Here is a 22,043-nt window from a genome sequence, read left to right as displayed (position 1 = left end):
CTCTGGTGTCGGCCCCCAGGGGGCGACATCCCATTTATCGGCATCTGCTCCGCCTCCACATAAGCCTCCTCATCAAACATGTCGACACAGCCGTACCGACACACCGCACACACACAGGGAATGCTCTGACTGAGGACAGGACCCCACACAGCCCTTTGGGGAGACAGAGAGAGAGTATGCCAGCACACACCAGAGCGCTATATAATGTAGGGATAAACACTATCACTGAGTGAATTTTCCCCAATAGCTGCTTGTATAAACAATATTGCGCCTAAATTTAGTGCCCCCCCTCTCTTTTTAACCCTTTGAGCCTGAAAACTACAGGGGAGAGCCTGGGGAGCTGTCTTCCAGCTACACTGTGAAGAGAAAATGGCGCCAGTGTGCTGAGGGAGATAGCTCCGCCCCTTTTTCACAGACTTTTCTCCCGCTTTTTTATGGATTCTGGCAGGGGTAATTATCACATATATAGCCTCTGGGGCTATATATTGTGATTATTTTGCCAGCCAAGGTGTTTTTATTGCTGCTCAGGGCGCCCCCCCCCCAGCGCCCTGCACCCTCAGTGACCGGAGTGTGAAGTGTGTATGAGGAGCAATGGCGCACAGCTGCAGTGCTGTGCGCTACCTTGGTGAAGACTGAAGTCTTCTGCCGCCGATTTTCCGGACCATCTTCATGCTTCTGGCTCTGTAAGGGGGACGGCCAGTGGCAAACGCAGGATTTGCATGGGGGGGTTTCCAGAACTGGGCGGAGCCAATCACGGGGGTAGGGACTGAGGTGACCCAGTATATGCTGGGTCCATAAAACTAGTGTGTCTGTGTGTGTGTATATATATATATATATACATATATCTACACACATATATATATATATATATATATATATATATATATTCATATATATATATATATATACATACACACACACACATACATATACACATATACATAGCATATTAAACAAGCATACATATATATATATGTACACACACATACAGTACACATATATATACACATTAATATATATATCATATGTGTGTGTGTGTGTTTATATGTATGTATGTATGTATGTATGTATATATATATATACATGTGTATATATGTATGCACATGGATATATATGTACTATAATTAAAATAAAGTAAACTTTTATTGTACTTGCAAGTGCCACCAGGAAGACAGCAGGCTGCAGAGGACGCTAGACAGTCATTAATAATACTCATGCAGCTAAAAAAAAAAAAAAAAAAAAAATTTATTTTTTTTTTTTAGTGGAGGGGGGTTTCTGGGTACTCGGAAACCCCCCCTGGGTGCGCCACTGACGGCGGCGCGGCTCCGGGAACGAACACCAAGGACGGGTCCTGCGGTCGATCCCTCTGGAGCTAATGGTGTCCAGTAGCCTAAGAAGCCCAAGCTAGCTGCAAGCAGGTAGGTTCGCTTCTTCTCCCCTTAGTCCCTCGTTGCAGTGAGCCTGTTGCCAGCAGGTCTCACTGTAAAATAAAAAACCTAACATATACTTTCTTTCTAGGAGCTCAGGAGAGCCCCTAGTGTGCATCCAGCTCGGCCGGGCACAGAAATCTAACTGAGGTCTGGAGGAGGGGCATAGAGGGAGGAGCCAGTGCACACCAGATAGTACTAAATCTTTCTTATAGAGTGCCCAGTCTCCTGCGGAGCCCGTCTATTCCCCATGGTCCTTACGGAGTCCCCAGCATCCACTAGGACGTCAGAGAAATAGGATTTTAATACCTACCGGTAAATCCTTTTCTCTTAGTCCGTAGAGGATGCTGGGTGCCCGTCCCAGTGCGTACTGTATCTGCAGTTATTGGTTGTGGTTACACACAGGTTGTGTTACGATTTTTGTCAGGATATTGCTGCAAATTCTTCATGCCATTGGCTTGTGTTCTGTTGAATGCCACGTTCTGCGGCATGCTTGAGGTGTGAGCTGGTAAGATGCTCACCGTGGTTTAATAAATCCTTTCCTCGAAATGTACGTCTCCCTGGGCACAGTTCCTTAAACTGGAGTCTGGAGGAGGGGCATAGAGGGAGGAGCCAGGTCACACCATTTGAAAGTCTTAAAGTGCCCATGTCTCCTGCGGATCCTGTCTATACCCCATGGTTCGTGAAGTGACCCCAGCATCCTCTACGGACTAAGAGAAAAGGATTTACCAGTAGGTATTAAAATCCTATTTTTTAATACTTTTCTGAGAATCCATTGCAGGCAATAACTGCCTGAAGTCTGGAACCCATGGACATCCCCAAATACTGGGTTTCCTGCTTTGTTATGCTTTGACAGGCCTTACTGTAGATATCTTCAGTTGTTTGCTCATGGGTCTTTCTGCCTTTATTATTGTCTTCAGCAAGTGAAATGCATGCTAGATTGGGTTGAGATCAGGCAATTGACTCGGCCAGAGAGCGAAGTGGGCTGTAACGGGGAAGAAGTGCATTCCGTCACCTCTAATTGAATGCGGAACCAGTTCCACCTCCGCCATGCCACTAAGGAGCATCGGGACCTAGGACTGTGCATTTTAAAGATGGCAGTGGCCGCCAGCCAATCTCGGCTCGCGGGCGGAGCAGCTGTGAATTAAAAGAAGGGGAAGATTTTTTTTTAAACTAGTGTGAGCCAATCACATCTCCAAGACCGCCAGCCAATGAGAAGCTGCCAAGTGAGGGTACTATTGTGTGGCCCCGCCCATTCTAGTGAGTCCACACCCCTTTTTGTGGCACGCACATTCGGCGCACGTGTGGCGGAGGAGATGAGTTCCCCCACCTTTCCAGGACCACTTTAAGCCCTGGACTCGTCCATTGCAGAACATTCCACTGTGACTTAAAACAGGCATGGGTCCTTAGGTCGACACTCATTAGGTCGACCACTGAAGGTCGACATTGCCATTAGGTTGACATGCATTAGGTCGACATGTACTAGGTCGACATGAGGTTTTTGGTGTCATTTTCTCCGTAAAGTGACGGGGAACCCATATTAGTGCACCGTGGGGGTCATTCCGAGATGATCGTAGCAGCACAGCTATGATCATTCACACTGATATGCGGAGGGAAGGCCAGCACAGGGCTATCCCGCATGTCAGTGCCCCTCCCACCCCGGCAGAAGTGCAAAGGCATCGCACAGCGGCGATGCCTTTGCACTTCAAGAGTAGCTCCCAACCAGCACAGCTTTAGCGTGTTGGCCGGGAGCTACTCATCGCTTCCCGGCCTGCAGCAGCTGCGTGTGACATCACGCAACCGCTGCAGCCCGCCCCCCGTTCGGTCTGGCCATACCTGCGTTGGTCGGACCGCGCACTAAACGGCGGCCAAACACCACCGTTCCGCCCCCCTCTGCCTGTCAATCAGGCAGAGGCGATCGTAGCGGCGCAGTTCTGACCCGACCACACCGCTGCGATAAACTGCAGCGTGTGATCGGGTCAGAATGACCCCCCGTGTCCCCTCGCATGGCTCGCTTCGCTCGTCACGCATCCGCTGCGGCCTGCCCCCACGAAATGAAAAGTGAAAAGAGTTGAAAAGTGATCCAGTGGAGAAGTTGTCCATGGCAACCAATCATCTGCTCCATACAATTGTATAGTATGCAAATTATAAATGTTACTTCAATGCTGATTGGTTGCCATGAGCAACTTTTCCACTGGCTCACTTCTCCACATTTTTCACTGCTTCATGAATAGACCCCTTGGAGTGATAACACTGTTTTGGGCCCGTCTTCATATAGTGAAAACTAAGGATAACGTGCGTCCCTATTGAAGGTTGCGGGACCATGCACATAGGTTCTTGACGTACATCAGCTTGCACACGACTGCTCTAGCCGCCTGCATTTATATCGCTAGCTTGGATGATGGATCACAAAAGACACACGGGTTACCGCTCTCATTCAACATTAAAATGGATGAACTAGCCCCATAAAACCAAACACTGCGATGCACTTGCACGTATTATACAAATCATTTTACAAACAAGACTTGTTGTCCCTTGCTCTGAATAGTCACCTTAGGTGGGATCTCCTCAGTCTCTGATCCCTACATGTCATGTGATTGACCAGGAGCACACAGCTGGTGCAGACTTATCTAATGGCTGCTGTATGAGCAATATAATAATGCAAGCCCCTAGCTAATGATGTGGCCTAGCCCCAGTCAGTCCCAGGATCATGTTATTGGGTGATATGAATGTACACACAGCTCCCACTATAGGCTATCACACGTGTGAGGTGATGCTGTGACCGGACTGCTGTCTCCCCCGCCAGGTCAGGGCCTGTTTGCTCAGCCCGGCGGCTGCCCGCTCTCCATCACTCCCGGCTCCCCGTTCCCATTGGCTCCCAGTCAGTGAGGAGAGATCGCGCGTTCCCCGTCTCGTCTTACGAAGATGCGCGTTGCCACGGCAACATCGATGACGGGCTCACCTGAGGAGGGCGCCCATTGGCTGGAGGATCAGGCCACTGGCAGCCTCGCGCCGCCGGGCCCCGCCCCCTCGCCGAGGCGGTCTGTCAGTTGGCTGGTCAGGTGACGTACTCGTTCACTCGGTGAGTGGCGGCGGAAGGGAGAGCTGATCGTGTCAGTGTCGCTGCCTTCCCGTGTCATCATCGCCGCCCGGCCAGTCAAGAGAGATCCACCGGCCTGAGGGTGAGTAGGTGTGCGCTGCGGGCTGGCCGCTGGTCTACCGTTCAGTTCACTATTTTTTAATCAGGCATTGTGTGGGACAGCCCCGGGCAGAGCCTGTAGAAGGGTCCTCAGTGTAGCTTCCTGCAGTAACCTGTAAGTGGTGGTGTTTGATTCCTCCATGGCAGAGAGGTGACCCTTGTACCCGGCCCACCGGCGCTGTGAGTAGCCACTGTCCGCTCCTAGTACCCGATACACCGGGGCCAGCGCTGTCTGAGTGACCGAGACTGGGCGTCACATTGGCAGGTAGCGCCCTTCCCCGCCTGGACATACTGTGCCCAGAGACATGGGTTGCCTATGTCTTTGTAGCTAAATAGGGAACATAGTGGTGAGAAATATATAAACCTAATGAAGAGGACAAGTGGAGAGGTTGCCCATAGCAACCAATCAGATTCTGTCATTTATATAGTACGTTCTATAAAATTAGATCTATAATGTGATTGGCTTCTGTGGCCAGCTCCCCCTGATCTCTATTGAAGGTTTGATACATCTCACTATGGAATGCGTTGGCTCCACTTTAATACAGCAAGTAAGTATCCTAAGATTATATACAGCAGTGTAATGTTCTGTATTATGACCTATCACTATAGGGGCCATCAGCTGGTAATGTCATGGGCTAGGATCTGTCACTAAAGGGGCCATCAACTGCTATTGTCATGGGCCAGGATCCATCACTTATCGGGACCATCAGCTGGTAGTGTTATGGGCTAGCGGCTGTCACTATAAGGGCCATCAGCTGCTAATGTTATGGGCTATGCCCTGTTACCATAGGGGCTATTAGCAGGTAATGTTGTGGGCTATGGGCCATTACTATAGGGGCCATCAGCTGGTAATGTTATGCACTAAGATGGATCCATCACTGTGTTGCCATCAGCTGGTAATATTATGGATTAGGACCTGTCACTATGTTGCCATGAGCTGGTAATGTTTGGGGCCGTCATTATAGTGGCCATCAGCTGGTAATGTTATGGATTAGGACCTGTCACTATGTTGCCATGAGCTGGTAATGTTTGGGGCCATCATTATAGTGGCCATCAGCTGGTAATGTTATGAGCCATCAGCTGGTAATGTTCTGGACTAGAATCCATCACTATGTTGCCATTAGCTGGCAATGTTTTGGGCCATCAGCTGGTAATGTTCTGGACTAGGATCCATCACTACCTGTATGTTACCATCAGCTGGCAATGTTATGTGCGTTCACTATAGCGACCATCAGCTGGTAATGTTATGGACTAGGATCCATCACTATGTTGCCATCAACTGGCAATGTTTGGGGCCATCAGCTAGTAATGTTATGGACTATGGGCCTTCACTATAGCGACCATCAGCTGGTATTGCTATGGGCTAGAATCCATCACTATGTTGCCATCAGCTGCCAATGTTTTGGGCCATTAGCTGGTAATGTTATGGGTTATGGTGTTATGGGCCATCAGCTGGTAATGTTATGGACTACGGACCGTCACTATAGTTGCCATCAGCTGGTAATGTTATGGACTACGGACCGTCACTATAGTTGCCATCAGCTGGTAATGTTATGGACTACGGACCGTCACTATAGTTGCCATCAGCTGGTAATGTTATGGACTACGGACCGTCACTATAGTTGCCATCGGCTGGTAATGTTATGGGCTAGGATCAATCATTATAGTTGCCATCAGCTGGTAATGTGTTGGGCTAGGATCTGTTTCTATAGAGGCCATCAGCCTCATAATGTTATGGGTTAGGATCCGTCACTATAGTTGCATCAGCTGGTAATGTTATGGGCCGTCACTATAAGTCCATCTACTGGTAATGTAATGGGGGTATGCAGTTAACATACCGTCCATCGTGATCCTGGTTGTCTCAATACCGATGCCGTAATCCCGACGGGGGTACTATACTGCCGCCGGAACACCGGCGAGGTAGGCGATTCCCCCTCTATGGGTGTCCACGACACCCACAGAGGGAGACTAGAACAGAGCTGGCATTCTAGTGCCCAGGATGCCGATGTCGGTATACTGACATTCGGCATCCAGTGCGACGGGATCACATACCGATGCCGCTATGGGCCATCTCCTGGTAATGTTATGGGCTTGGATCAATCTCTATAGTTGCCATCAGCTTGTAATGTTATCGGCTAGGATCTGTTACTATTGGGGCATCAGCTGGGAATGTTAAAGATAAGGAGCATTTCACTACAGGGGCAATCAGCTCGGAATTTTATATACTAGGAACAATTTCTATATGGACCATCAACTGGTATAATTGAATAAGATCCTTTCATGGCAAGGGCTTGTGAGTTGGCAGCCTTTTATTATAGAGACTATTGGCTGGTAATGTTTTGGACTATGCGTTTTAACTGCAGGTTGAGTATCCCATATCCAAATATTCCGAAATACGGACTTTTATGAGTGAGATTGTGAAACCTTTGTTTTCTGATGGCTCAATGTACACAAACTTTGTTTAATACACAAAGTTATTAAAATAAGATTTTAAACCTACCGGTAAATCTATTTCTCCTAGTCCGTAGAGGATGCTGGGGACTCCGTAAGGACCATGGTTTATAGACGGGCTCCGCAGGAGATAGGGCACCTAAAAAGAACTTTGACTATGGGTGTACACTGGCTCCTCCCTCTATGCCCCTCCTCCAGACCTCAGTTAGAGAACTGTGCCCAGAGGAGATGGACAATACAAGGCAGGATTTAGCAATCCAAGGGCAAGATTCATTCCAGCCCACACCAATCATACCATGTAACCTGGAACATACATAACCAGTTAACAGTATGAACAAACTACAGTAACGGTCCAAGACCGATGTCAACTGTAACATAACCCTTATGTAAGCAACAACTATATACAAGTCTTGCAGAGTTTCTGCACTGGGACGGGCGCCCAGCATCCTCTACGGACTAGGAGAAATAGATTTACCGGTAGGTTTAAAATCTTATTTTCTCTTGCGTCCTAGAGGATGCTGGGGACTCCGTAAGGACTATGGGGTTTATACCAAAGCATCCAATCGGGCGGGAGAGTGCGTATGACTCTGTAGCACCGACTGAGCAAACGCTAGGTCCTCATCAGCCAGGGTATCAAACTTGTAGAATTTAGCAAAAGTGTTTGACCCCGACCAAGTCGCCGCTCGGCAAAGTTGTAAAGCCGAGACGCCTCGGGCAGCCGCCCAAGAAGAGCCCACCTTCCTAGTGGAATGGGCCTTACCCGAATTTGGTACCGGCAATCCAGCCGTAGAGTGAGCCTGCTGAATCGTATTACAGATCCAGCGAGCAATAGTCTGCTTCAAAGCAGGAGCGCCAATCTTATTGGCCGCATACAGGATAAACAGAGCCTCTGTTTTCTTAATTCTAGCCGTCCTGGCTACATACATTTTTAAGGCCCTGACTACGTCCAGGGATCTGGAATCCTCCAGGTCACTTGTAGCCACAGGCACCACAATAGGTTGATTCATATGGAACGAAGAAACCACTTTAGGCAAAAATTGCGGACGTGTCCTCAATTCAGCTCGATCCACATGAAAAATCAAGTAGGGGCTCTTGTGTGACAAAGCCGCCAATTCTGACACTCGCTTTGCTGATGCTAAGGCCAACAACATGATCACCTTCCAGGTAAGAAATTTCAACTCAACCTTGTTAAGCGGTTCAAACCAGTGTGATTTTAGGAACTGCAACACCACGTTCAGGTCCCATGGTGCCACTGGAGGCACAAAAGGGGGCTGGATGTGCAGCACTCCCTTTACAAACGTCTGGACTTCTGGAAGGGAAGCCAATTCCTTCTGAAAGAAAATCGAGAGGGCCGAAATCTGTACCTTAACAGAGCCTAATTTCAGGCCCATATCCACTCCTGTCTGTAGGAAGTGGAGAAGACGACCCAGATGAAAATCTTCCGTAGGTGCATTCTTGGTCTCACACCAAGACACATACTTTCGCCAGATACCGGTGATAATGTTTTATCGTCACCTCCTTCCTAGCCTTTATTAACGTAGGGATGACCTCTTCCGGAATCCCCTTTTTTGCTAGGATTCGGCGTTCAACCGCCATGCCGTCAAACGTAACCGCGGTAAGTCTTGAAATACATAGGGCCCCTGCTGCAACAGGTCTTCCCTCAGAGGAAGAGGCCAGGGATCTCCTGTGAGCATCTCTTGTAGATCCGAGTACCAGGCCCTTCGAGGCCAGTCTGGGACAACGAGTATCGTTCGTACTCTTCTTCGTCTTATGATCCTCAACACTTTTGTGATGAGAGGAAGAGGAGGAAACACGTAGACCGATTTGAACACCCACGGTGTTACCAGAGCGTCCACTGTTATTGCCTGAGGGTCCCGAAACCTGGCGCAGTACCTCTGAAGTTTTTTGTTGAGGCGTGACGCCATCATGTCTATTTGAGGAGTCCCCAAAGACGTGCTACGTCTGCAAAGACTTCTTGATGAAGTTCCCACTCTCCTGGATGGAGATCGTGTCTGCTGAGGAAGTCTGCTTCCCAGTTGTCCACTCCCGGAATGAAGACAGCTGACAGAGCGCTTACATGATTTTCCGCCCAGCGAAGGATCCTTGTGGCTTCCGCCATCGCGACTATGCTTTTTGTCCCGCCTTGGCGGTTCACATGAGCCACTGCTGTGACATTGTCTGATTGAATCAGAACCGGTAGGTTTCGAAGAAAACTCTCCGCTTGTCGAAGGCCGTTGTAAATGGCCCTGAGTTCCAACACATTGATGTGTAGACAGGACTCCTGGTCTGACCAAAGACCTGAAAATGCTTTCCCTGTGTGACCGCTCCCCATCCTCGGAGGCTCACATCCGTGGTAACCAGGATCCAATCCTGAATTCCGAACCTGCGACCCTCCAGGAGGTGAGCACTTTGCAACCACCACAGGAGAGACACTCTGGTCCCTGGGGACAGAGTTATTTTCTGATGTAAGTGCAGATGGGACCCGGACCACTTGTCCAGAAGGTCCCATTGAAAAGTCCTTGCATGGAACCTGCCGAAGGCCTTGTAGGCTGCCACCATTTTCCCCAGAACTCGAGTGCATTGGTGAACTGACACCCTTTTTGGTTTTAGCAGGTCTCTGACCATGTTCTGTATGTCTTGGGCTTTCTCTATTGGGAGGAAGACCTTCATTTGTTCCGTATCCAGTATCATACCTAGGAACGGTAGTCGAGTTGTCGGAATCAACTGTGACTTTGGTAGATTTAGAATCCAACCGTGTTGCTGGAGCACTCTCAACGAGAGCGCCACACTGTTCAGCAAATTCTCCCTTGATCTCGCTTTTATCAGGAGATCGTCCAAGTATGGGATAATTGTGACTCCATGCTTGCGCAGGACCACCATAATTTCCGCCATTATCTTGGTGAAAATCCTCGGGGCCGTGGAGAGTCCAAACGGCAACGTCTGAAATTGGTAATGACAATCCTGTACCGCGAATCTCAGGTATTCCTGATGGGGGGCATATATGGGGACATGAAGGTACGCATCCTTTATGTCCAGAGGCACCATAAACTCCCCCTCCTCCATGTTGGCTATTATCGCTCTGAGAGATTCCATTTTGAATTTGAATCTTCTTATGTACAGGTTTAGGGATTTCAGATTCAAAATAGGTCTGACCGAACCGTCCGGTTTCGGGACCACAAATAGGGTTGAATAGTAACCTCTTCCCTGCTGGTGCAGGGGGAACCTTGATTATCACTTGCTGTATACACAGCGTTTGAATTGCAGCTAACACTACATCCCTTTCCGATGTGGAAGCTGGTAGGGCCGATTTGAAAAATCGGCGCGGGGGCACCTCCTAGAATTCCAATTTGTAACCCTGGGAAACTATTTCCAACACCCAGGAATTCGGGTCCGAACTGACCCAGGCCTGACTGAAAAGTCGAAGACGTGCCCCCACCGGTGCGGACTCCCTCAGGGGAGCCCCAGCGTCATGCTGTGGGTTTTGGAGCAGCCGAGGAGGACTTTGGTTCCTGGGCACCTGCCGAAGCAGGTGCTCTCTTGTCTCTGCCCTTACCTCTGGCGAGGAAAGAGGATCCCCGACCTCTTTTGGACTTTTGCGACCGAAAGGACTGCATCCGATAGGGTGTTACTTTCTTTTGCTGTTGGGGAATATATGGTAAAAAATTTGATTTACCTGCTGTGGCTGTGGAAACCAGGTCCGTCAGCCCATCCCCAAACAATACATCACCCTTGTAGGGTAGTACTTCCATATGTTTCTTGGAATCCGCATCACCCGTCCATTGGCGAGTCCATAAGGATCTTCTCGCTGAGACAGACATGGCATTGTCCCTAGAAGCTAGCAATCCAATGTCCCTTTGAGCATCCATCATAAATAAGACTGCGTCTTTAATATGGGCTAGAGTTAGGAATATAGTATCCTTATCCATATTATCAAATTGATCTGTCAGCTCATCTGTCCAAGCTGCAATTGCGCTACACACCCATGCCGACGCAATTGTCGATCTTAGCACAGCACCTGTATGAGAATAAACACCCTTTAAGGTAGTTTCTTGCCTGCGATCTGCAGGGTCCTTAAGGGCTGCTGTGTCAGGAGACGGTAGCGCCACTTTCTTGGACAAGCGCGTCAAGGCTTTGTCCACAGTGGGGGGTGATTCCCAAATCTCCCTGTCCTGCTTAGGGAAAGGGTATGCCATATAAATTCTTTTGGGAATCTGCGGTCTCTTATCTGGAGTCTCCCAAGCTTTTCCAAAGAATTCATTTAATTCATGAGATGTGGGAAAGTTAATAATCTGTTTCTTTTCCTAAGACATGTGTACCCTTGTGTCGGGGACAGAGGGTTCATCCACAATATGCAACACATCCCTTATTGCCACAATCATACACTGAATGGTTTTAGTCACCCTAGAGTGCAATTTTACTTCGTCATAGTCGACACTGGAATCAGAATCCGTGTCGGTAGTAGTGACTTGTGTTAAGGGACGCTTTTGAGACCCCGACGGGCCCTGTGAGTCTGAGGATTGACCCCCTGGTGTCCCCCCTAAATCAGCCTTATCAAGCCTTTTATGTAAAGATGCCACACTTGCATTCAACATATGCCACATGTCCATCCAATCTGGAGTCGGCACAACCGACGGGGACACACCACTCATTTGCTCCACCTCCTCCTTGGAAAAGCCTTCCGCTTCAGACATGTCGACACCACGTACCGACACCCCACACACAGGGATTAACCAATAAGGGGACAAAACCCCAACCAGGTCCTTAGGAGAGAGAGAGTATGCCAGCACACACCCAGCGCTTAATAACACTGGAAAAATATTACCAGATAGCGCTTTTATATATATATATATATATATATATATATATATATATATATATATATATATATATATATATATATATATATATATATAATGACCAGATTCCCACTCACTGCGCTCAAAATGCCCCCCTCCTCTTTTTTCCTGCCTGAATGTTCAGCAGGGGAGAGACCAGGGAGCCAGCGTTTTCCACATGCAGCTTCTGTGGAGAAAATGGCGCTGGTTAGTGCTGGGGATCAAGCTCCGCCCCCCGACGGCGGGCTTCGGTCCCGGTGATTTTTATTTTATTTTATAGAAAATGGCGGGGGATCGTAGAATTACTGCCCAGCAGCCTAATCTACCTTGTCAGTGCCCAAATGTGAGGTTTATTGCTGCCCAGGGCGCCCCCCCCCCCCCCCTGCGCCCTGCACCCTTCAGTGCTGCTCTGTGTGTGTGAATGGGAGCAATGGCGCGCAGCTTACCGCTGCGCGCCTTACCTCATGAAGATCTGATGTCTTCTGCCGCCTATGATGTCTTCTGCCTCCTCATACTCACCCAGCTTCTATCTTCGGCATCTGTGAGGAGGACGGCGGCGCGGCTCCGGGACGAACCCCAGGTGAGACCTGTGTTCCGACTCCCTCTGGAGCTAATGGTGTCCAGTAGCCTTAGAAACAGAGCCCAACTTGACAAGCCAGCTCTGCTTCTCTCTCCTCGGTCCCACGATGCAGGGAGCCTGTTGCCAACAGGACTCCCTGAAAATAAAAAACCTAACAAAATTCTTTTTCCACAGAAAACTCTGGAGAGCTCTCTGCAGTGCACCCATTCTCCTCTGGGCACAAGATCTAACTGAGGTCTGGAGGAGGGGCATAGAGGGAGGAGCCAGTGTACACCCATAGTCAAAGTTCTTTTTAGGTGCCCTATCTCCTGCGGAGCCCGTCTATACCCCATGGTCCTTACGGAGTCCCCAGCATCCTCTAGGACGTAAGAGAAAAATATTGTATTAAATGACCTTCAGGCTGTGTGTATAATGTGTATATGAAACATAAATGAATTGTGTGAATGTATACACACTTTGTTTAATGCACAAAGTTATACAAAAATATTGGCTAAAATGACCTTCAGGCTGTGTGTATAAGGTGTATATGTAACATAAATGCATTCTGTGCTTAGATTTAGGTCCCATCACCATGATATCTCATTATGGTATGCAATTATTCCAAAATACGGAAAAATCCCATATCCAAAATACCTCTGGTCCCAAGCATTTTGGATAAGGGAGACTCAACCTGTATAAAGGTTATGAACTGGTAATATAATTGGTTAGCATTAGCGATGGTTTATGAAACTAAAATAATTTTATAAATATGTTTCTGGGTACCTGCACAGTTTCAATTGTTGTCATTAAAATGTACAGTATATAAACCAATATAGTTGAGTGTTCCTTTTGTGTTATTGCTAGGTTTTGCTACACTGGTGGTTGTTAGTCACACAATCTTAAGACATTTGCCTCATACCAATAAAATGACACCAACTAATTGTTTCTGCAGATTGTTTCCTATGGTATGATCTACAAAGACTAAGCTCCTTAGATCATGTAATAACTGTAGTAATTTTACGGTGTCGAGTGAGCTTGAAGCAAATGTTCTTGACAATTGACTATTTTGGACAAGTAATTCATTAAGCATTCATCATATATTCCTAGGTGATCCAGGGCAGGAAATGCTTCTCTGATCTGTCACACTAGCACTATGTTCTCTTAGTGAAGATTTTTGCATAGCTTAATAATTGCTCCTGCATATGGTGGCCAATCCCGGGATCGGGAACCCGGGATTTAGGGCCAAAAATGGCCGGGATTCAATCCCGGGATTGAAAGCTCCAATCCCGGGGATTAAGGGATCAGCGTTGAGCGTCCACAGGACACTCAGACGCTGCCCAGCTTCCTCCTTCCGGCTCCCCAGCGCAGCGTGAGAGGTCACGCTGCACCATCAGCTGCTGCAGGGAGCCGCCAGGAGAGATCAGAGGTTGTTCCCCGCCCGCCCCCGGTATATGGTGAGTTATGTGTGGGGCGAGGGGCCGGTCACATAGCTAAAAGCCAATCCCGGGTATCCAGGGATTGGCCATTTTTCAATCCCGATACCTGGGATTGAAAAAATGTCCCGGAATTGACTTCCCTACTCCTACAGTTAGGCATAAGAGCTTGCCCATATTGGGGCTGATTTTAATGCTTGGTGCACACTAAATGACATACAAGCGATACTATGTCGCTCACGATTTCCCTTGAACTCCCTGGTACTTCGGACAAACGATATTGTGCGTACACACTGAACGATTTTACAAACATCCAAATGATATACATGAGACGTCCAATACCACCAAATTGTTGGGTTCTAGTCTAATTTAAATTAGCTGTTCGTCGTTGGTAGCGTACACACTGCACAATATGGTCCTAGTCGTTAACGACATTGGGCGAGATTCAATTCTTTTTCTCACAGACAGCCACTAAATGGCGTCCAACGGAGCTGTTCAATTGTAGCTACATACGGCCGCGATGGGTGCCAGCACCTACATTTCAGCTCCCACCCCCCGATGGTGACAAGATGAAATGCGTGAAAAGTGACCAGTTTGTGTGCCCAAACAGAACTCTTTGCGATCGTACCCAGCACTTTGGTTGGGTTTATCTGCTTTGCACAGCTAAACCTGACTTCTATGGGGCAATCAGGCTGATATAAAAGATAATCTGAATATCGCCCCACTGTCTCCCATCACTTTAGATGGGAGATCGGGCACTGTATAACATTTAAATATCTCCTATCGTCAAAATTGTTCTGCATGCACAAACGACAGAAAATGTCGCTAGTGACCTGTGGGAGCCCCCATCACTAGTGACATAGGGGGGTAATTCCGAGTAGATCGTAGCTGTCCTAAATTTAGCACCGCTACGATCAGGCACTCAGACATGCTGGGGGACACCCAGCACAGGGCTAGTACGCCCCACATGCCAGTGGGTTTGAGTGGGTTAGCTGCTTTTTAGTTATAGAACATGGGTGGCAAAGACCTTGAGCCATAGGGAGTGGCATACTACCATATGCACCCATGCCACTCCAGGACCTCAGCAGATGCCTATCATAGGTGGAGCACCTGGATTAATTGAATCGAGTGGCAGTGATAGAGCCGCCAGGCATAGCAAAGTGCACACACAAATTAGGCACCACATGAGCATTCTTCACGTTCAGACAAGGGATGGCCCAGTCGCAGTGCAGCTCCTCCCTGCATAATGAGGGTACGTCCCACACCCAACCCTCCTGCAGCCGCATACAAAAGGGAAGGAGCAAGCATCAGATTCAGCTTTCCTCTCCATGTTCCTGTCCAAGTCTGTGATCGATGCTAGTTTCCACCTGCTGTAAGTGCCAGTGAAGGGAAAGGAAACCTCAAACATGATTTTAAGCAGTCTAGCCATGGGATATTTACTGTGTTAGTGAATTCAAGTTGTGTTTTTTTTTTGTATTCTGAGTATGCATCTGGCGTGTTCCGCCTGTTGGCTTTTTATGGCTAAAGCTGGAAAAACATAATTATTCCTATTTGTGCTATACAGTTACTTGTATGTATTTTTTTTTTCTTTATAAAAAAACCCCCCCAGTTTCTTGAGTTTATATTAGCCTTTAAAGTGCATATTACAGTATAAAGGTTTGGTTTGTGTTTTGTTTTTTGTTTTTTTACACAGTTAAAACAAAAAATTACTAATAACTCTTACTTGGTTTGTTGGTTATTATTAATATCCAGTATTTTCAGGTCCTGCATAAATGATCCTACTGTATAATATACCTAGCCTGTGACGGCAGTCACATTGTAAGGCTACAACGTTCTATAGCTTCTTTTGCCTTTTTAGTAGGTTGAGAAGTTGGTGGATTAATGTATCCAAATGTAGCACTGGCTCTCCATATATCTGCTTACAGTACACACTGTAACAGCTGGCATTATATCAGTGGTGACCTAATGCAATTCATAAACTTTATATACTGTTGCTAAACACATCTGTGTTATAAGGAAAGGTAGTATGAAAGGGAAGCATATGGCTTATTATAGGGTGTATTTTCTTACTGGTTAATTTGGCTTTTAGATGTTACTCTAGTTTTCTTAATTTTGTCTGAGTAACAAACCTATACATCTTAAACCCCACTTAGAACACCAATTTTATCCTCCTAATGTCTCTGCAGGGCCACCACACAGAGTAGTGTGCCGCCATCAGAGTCACCTGTAAATCGCTTGATGTCAGAGGTACTTAGATGAATTCTAGCTAGTCTAGAAGAGGGTCAACATCATCATTTGTAAGGCGTGATAAAATGTTGCCACGTTGAGCAGTTCTAAAACATACAATCACACTTGCCCCAAGTACAGACAAACATGACAGGGAGATAGAGAGGGTCCTGCTCATGAGAGGCAATGGTCTGTCGGGTATCAATGATACAGTATCTTTTATCTCTTCTCCATCATTCCGTATATGGAGGTTCTGCCTTCATACTCCCAACACGGGCAACTCGCAGGCTGTTACATTTCATCCCAGGTCTTAACAGTCGGGCAGAGTGGAATGTCCGTCTCCCTCTTTCATACAGTATAACTCCATGGTGGTAGAAGACCACAGAATATTTCTTTACCTTCTTTGCATTATTATGCTGCCTTTCCTTGCAGGGGTTACCTAGTACAGGGCTAATCCTAGGAGGTCAATTCAGTTATCAGAGGTTGCATTGTGCAAGCTGTTTTTGCAGCGAATTTGCTGTGCAGTTTGTAATTCAATTCCAAACTCACAGTTCCCAGTAGGTGAAAAAGTAGAGAATATCATCATATTACTGTAACTATGTCAGGGGACAGTGCAGAGCCTCTGGTGCACTTCTTCCGATGAGTGATCATGCACCTGGAGGGGTTAAATAGTATAATTTGGCAAATAGAGACATGTCGGCTTCAGGTGACTTTCTCTCTAGAAAAAAACAAAACCGCAATAATGGGTTAAGTGATGTGGTACATGTATAGTAAGTTCTTATATTGATGGGAGAGGGGGTTTAAGAACTATAAAAAATAAAAAATAAAAATAAAAATCTGCCATTTTACACCTTTTTAAGAACCTCCAATACTTTCCAAATTAAATTGAATTAACCCCTGAGATCACCGGCTGGTGATTTAATGTCTTGTTTTGGCTCTTCCCGGTCTGATGTTTTGTATGTGTACATTTGGAAGTGTGCGTGTAGCAACTGGAGACGCGTACTTTGTTATATCGGCCCTTGACTGGGGGTATTTGTGGAAACTCCAGGTTTAATGTTCACAAGCCCCCCATTCTGCACTGCAAATATGTTCTCATCTGTGGCAGGAAACCATATTGTTAGTATGATACAGCTGTGAAAAGCAGCGAGATGCTGGTTACTAGAGCTGGGCTTTCCCGGACTGGGATTTTCCAGCAGGATTTCTTGTGACGTCAGGTTTATTACTGTGCAGCAAGCGTCCCCCTATAAACTTGAAGATTGATATGTTTCAGCTTATTTATAGGACACTTTTCACCAAACTGAAAAACCGCAAATTAGTATAGAATATATTTTTAATCTGAGTTTATCCAGAGTATGGTTCCAAGCTCCTATACCCACTGCGTATCTTATCTGTACAGTTCAGGCTGGCAGTGTCTCAGACACCTGTCAGGTTAGCACTGTACGACAAATTGTGCCATGTCTGTAGGATTTCTAACCAAACATTTTGTTTTCTTTTGTTCTATTAAGTAATGATCAATTTGAAACAAAATAGTATGCTGTAATACAGCTGCAATTAATTGCATTTTACACTGTTGTATTTACAATGAATAACCTTGTTCTTGAGCTTGACACAGACTAAAGTCAAGGACTGGCCTTGATAAGGGGAAGATAATGATTGGAGAATGATTAGTGTGCATTGGGTAACCTTACATAAAGATCTTGTTGAATAAATACTACAGTGTCTATTTCATGTGGATTGGCTTTAACTGACGTAACTGTTAGTCATTAGCTTTCTTGTATTCAGTAGTGGATTATTAGCTTTCTGGTATTCAGTAGTGGATTACAGCATTATATATGTATAATTAATCAGGAAGGTTACTTACCATGAACAGTACTGGATGGGAAGCTCTACAACTTACTGACCACATACCTCCCAACATCAGCTGTTGCAAAATCGGGATCCCTTTGTGCAGCGGAGCCACATGTGACTGAAAAGGGGTGTGGTCTATGGAAAAGGTGGCGTGTCCCACTGGAGAACCGCACTCGCGAGCCACGCCCCCATTTGTGTTATTTCGGGGGCATGCCCAGCGCTTTGTGAGCTGCTGGCATCGCTGCTCTGCTTAGCAGCGCGTAACAGGAGCATACCAACTAATACACCCCATCCCCACCCAACGCAAGACACAGACGGGACAGTCCCGCGAAAACCGGGAGATTTGGGAGGTATATGACCATATTCAAGGGCAGAGACGTCTTTATTGAACACTTTTCAAGATGGAAGCACAAGATGCCTTTTTGATTCCTTCACAAAACAGTTATATTTGCATATAAAGGATACCTCGAAATCCATTTATGTTTTCATGATTAATGGTCTGGAATGTGTATTCTAAGGCATCTGAGATGAGATTGCTTCTTGTGCATCTCTGCTGCTTTGTACTTTGTGTTCTCTCCATTCCAATAGATAAGTGCTTCTATTTATTTCTCTGTTCTGTTCACAGGTCACCAGGAACTGTAAGAATGCTGTCCCGACTATTCCGCATGCATGGCCAATTTGTGGCTTCTCATCCATGGGAGGTCATCGTGGGTACGGTGACCATCACCATCTGCATGATGTCCATGAACATGTTTACAGGGAACGATAAGATTTGCGGCTGGAACTATGAGTGCCCTAAGTTTGAAGAAGTAAGTTATGAGCTAGAACAAAAAGTTGCCTTTAGATTCTCTCAAGATTGTTGGACTATATCACCCACATCTTAGTTTTCAAAATGTGTTAACTATATAAAAAATATACATATAATTGTTTTTTAATGTAATAACTTACAATGTTACAGGTGTCAATAAATTACGTCTTGATAAGATTGTTTTGAGTTACAGCTAGTAGGCGATGATGGATTGATGTGTATGGAAATGTGAAAGTGATAGGGGGTGAATTCAAATGTTATCGTTGGTCTTTGCACCCACCAGGACTCATTCAAAAGTTTCTGCAGGCGGGCGCGAGACCTACATTTCAACTCGCTATGAGCTGAAATGCGCGAAAAGTGACCCGTTTGGGCGCCCATTATGCACATATGTTTAGTTATCGCAATTAGGGCGATAACGGGGGACAATTGAATATCTATCCACAAACTCCTGTCACTTTAGACGGGAGATCGGGTGTGATTAAACAATTGAATTCCCCCATTATCTTTTAGAAGGTGCTTGATGCATAAGTAGAATCTAATTGGTTGCTATGGGCAACATGTCCACTTTGAAAAACCCAGCACTTTAGTAAATCTAGCCCTAGGAGACCAGTGCATCATTGGTTGAATGGAGGTTATGTAGGAGAGTTGTATGTGTCAATTGCTAGCTAATATGCCTGGTTATTGTTATTGTCACTAACACAAAAGAGGTGTTATTCACACCCCAACTCCCGGCGCAATTAGACCAATTGTATTTAATTAGCTTCAGCTGCACACATTAAAAGGATTAGCTAAATCCTCAAACAGTTTTAGAAAAAAGGGGGGAAGAAACAATGGTGCGCTTGAATTAAAATATATACTGTTTGTAATATTAGAAGTAGGTGTCCGCTTCTACTCACTACTGAAATCAGTAACAAAGAGTCTGCTTTAATTTATATAATTCTTTTACTCAAATTAATTGACACACATACATAAATAAATAAATGAACTTAAAATCTGTATGTTCCACACACTCTAATAGAGGACAGATAGTATCCGCTGGCACTGAAAAAGATTGGCAGCAACAGTGTAATTGTATTCTTAATGGCAACAATATATTTATGTGACACTAAACAGACTCATCCAATCTGTTACATCCAATTGTGTCACATCAATATGTATCAATGCTGTAACAACTGCCAACAAACTGTATCACAAGTCTCTCAGATCCTCCTGCTACTGGCGTCCCAGTGCAGAGGAGTGCTGCTATATTCTTACCCGAACCTGCGGGAATGTCCAGTGTTAAGATGCACGCACCCAGAGGGATACAGGTCCTGTACAGCTTCCAAACGTAGCGCCTGCCGCCGGTAAATGGTTGTTAATTTCAGTCCTGGCGGGCAGGTAGATTGGTATGGCTCCAAAATGCCGCTTGCAGTGTGACCGCTGGAGATAGCACACTCTCGGGTCCTGGCAGGCGGACAGCGGGAGCTCCGGTCAGCGTCTCAAATAGAAACACCGCTTGCAGTGTGACCGCTGGAGATAGCACACTCTCAGGTTCTGGCAAGCGGACAACGGAAGCTCCGGTCAGTGTCTCAGATAGAACCGCCGCTTGCAGTGTGACTGCTGGAAATAGCACACTCTCAGGTCCTGGCAAGCGGACAGCGGGAGCTCCGGTCAGCGTATCGGATAGGACCGCCGAAGACAGCACGTGTGGATACTTCCGTCAGTGTGTGGTCAGACAGACAGGGAGATGACGTCAACGCGTTTCGTCCCGTCACAACTCGGGACTTCCTCAAGACTATAGGGCTCATTCTGTCTTAGCCCTTATTTAACTCCCATACGGACCGCCTTTAATTACAATTACTTGCACCTGTGTGCTGAGAAATAGTCCTTCAAAGTGCATGTGTGATAGCAGCAATAAATAAAACTATAAGCAGACTCTCTGTTGTTATTGAAAAGCAAATAACTTTACAATAATATATAACCAAACATTCTAATTTACACATTCTAATAGTGACCATAGAACCTTCCATGGCTACCATACTTTATTAAATTATATCCACATAAAAAAAAGTTATTCCTAAAATTACTAATAACAATGGTGTTATCATTATCTATATTACCATTATTCTTTACTCCAGTATCATCATTTTAAGAGTTTATTTATTGAGATACAAATTATATAAATAAATAAATAAAAATTACTAAAAATATTTAATAATGAAAACTATATATACAAAACTAATCCAAACAGGTGTAATCAATAGCCTCATTTAACCCCTTAGGGCTCAGGGTATCTAGTTTGAATATCCATGCAGATTCTCCAATACAAAGCTGTCGGTATCTATTTCCTCCCCTCCTAGTATTACAATATTGTTCCACCACTATCAGAGATAATCCATTAGGGTCCCCATTATGACATTTAGTAAAATGTCTTGAAACATTGTTTCTGATTTCAGTAGTGAGTAGAAGCGGACACCTACTTCTAATATTACAAACAGTATATATTTTAATTCAAGCGCACCATTGTTTCTTCCCCCCTGGTTATTGTCACTAGTTGAGAAAGAAGCTTTGGTTTTAATTTAGACTATTTACTTAATCAGTGTTTTGTGTCTGTTACAGGATGTTCTAAGCAGTGACATTATAATCTTAACCATCACACGCTGCATTGCAATACTCTACATCTACTTCCAGTTCCAGAACCTCAGGCAGCTTGGATCTAAATACATTTTAGGTAATATTATTATTATTATTATTATTACAGTGTACCGGTCGTACCTCAACTGTTGCCTGCACTGAACAGCAGTCTTGCGGCTGAACTAAGGGGGACATTCACTAAGCAGTGATAAGAGCGGAGAAGTGAGCCAGTGGAGAAGTTGCCCATGGCAACCAATCGGCACTGAAGTAACATCTATAATTTGCATACTATAAAATTATTCAGAGCTGTTGATGGGGCAACTTCTCCACTGGCTCACTTCGCCGCTCTTATCACTACTCAGTAAATGGCCACACCCCCTTCTGGCATGCCCACTATTCACGCCAGAGTGAACATGATCATGCAGACCTTGGTCATAGTGAGAGGTACACTAATGTCTTTGACATTTACATGTTTCTCTTTATTCGTGTTTTAGGTATTGCTGGGTTATTTACCATCTTCTCAAGCTTTGTCTTCAGCACAGTAGTTATTCATTTCCTAGATAAAGAACTGACAGGCTTGAAGTAAGTGTATAACACATACTCTGGGTGGTTTTCTTATTGACAGCTGTAGAAATGTGGCTTAT

The 22,043-nt window shown here is 45.8% G+C and overlaps 2 protein-coding genes across 6 annotated transcripts in view; one reads left to right on the top strand and one right to left on the bottom strand.

Annotated features, from left to right (window-relative positions):
- The window catches only part of LOC134889019 (uncharacterized), a 391,009-nt gene extending 386,557 nt beyond the window's left edge, over positions 1–4,452 (bottom strand). Inside the window, exon 1 of the mRNA XM_063913347.1 lies at positions 3,980–4,452. The gene's annotated coding sequence lies outside the window, so the exon portion shown is untranslated. The remainder of the gene's footprint in view (positions 1–3,979) is intronic.
- A 53-nt stretch (positions 4,453–4,505) lies between these two features.
- HMGCR (3-hydroxy-3-methylglutaryl-CoA reductase) overlaps positions 4,506–22,043 on the top strand; it is a 35,970-nt gene continuing 18,432 nt past the window's right edge. The window contains exons 1-5 of one of the 5 annotated variants that reach the window (XM_063963830.1): positions 4,512–4,609; positions 16,091–16,151; positions 18,604–18,787; positions 21,385–21,496; positions 21,894–21,981. In XM_063963830.1, coding sequence (XP_063819900.1) covers positions 18,623–18,787; positions 21,385–21,496; positions 21,894–21,981 — 365 coding nt within the window. In that variant the 5' untranslated portion in view covers positions 4,512–4,609; positions 16,091–16,151; positions 18,604–18,622. The other 4 variants (XM_063963829.1, XM_063963832.1, XM_063963833.1 and 1 more) reach the window with 4 other exon arrangements.

Source organism: Pseudophryne corroboree, chromosome 1 (assembly GCF_028390025.1).
Source record: "Pseudophryne corroboree isolate aPseCor3 chromosome 1, aPseCor3.hap2, whole genome shotgun sequence".
In the NCBI taxonomy this organism is placed as follows: domain Eukaryota; kingdom Metazoa; phylum Chordata; class Amphibia; order Anura; family Myobatrachidae; genus Pseudophryne; species Pseudophryne corroboree.
This window is presented reverse-complemented; position numbering and strand designations above follow the sequence as displayed.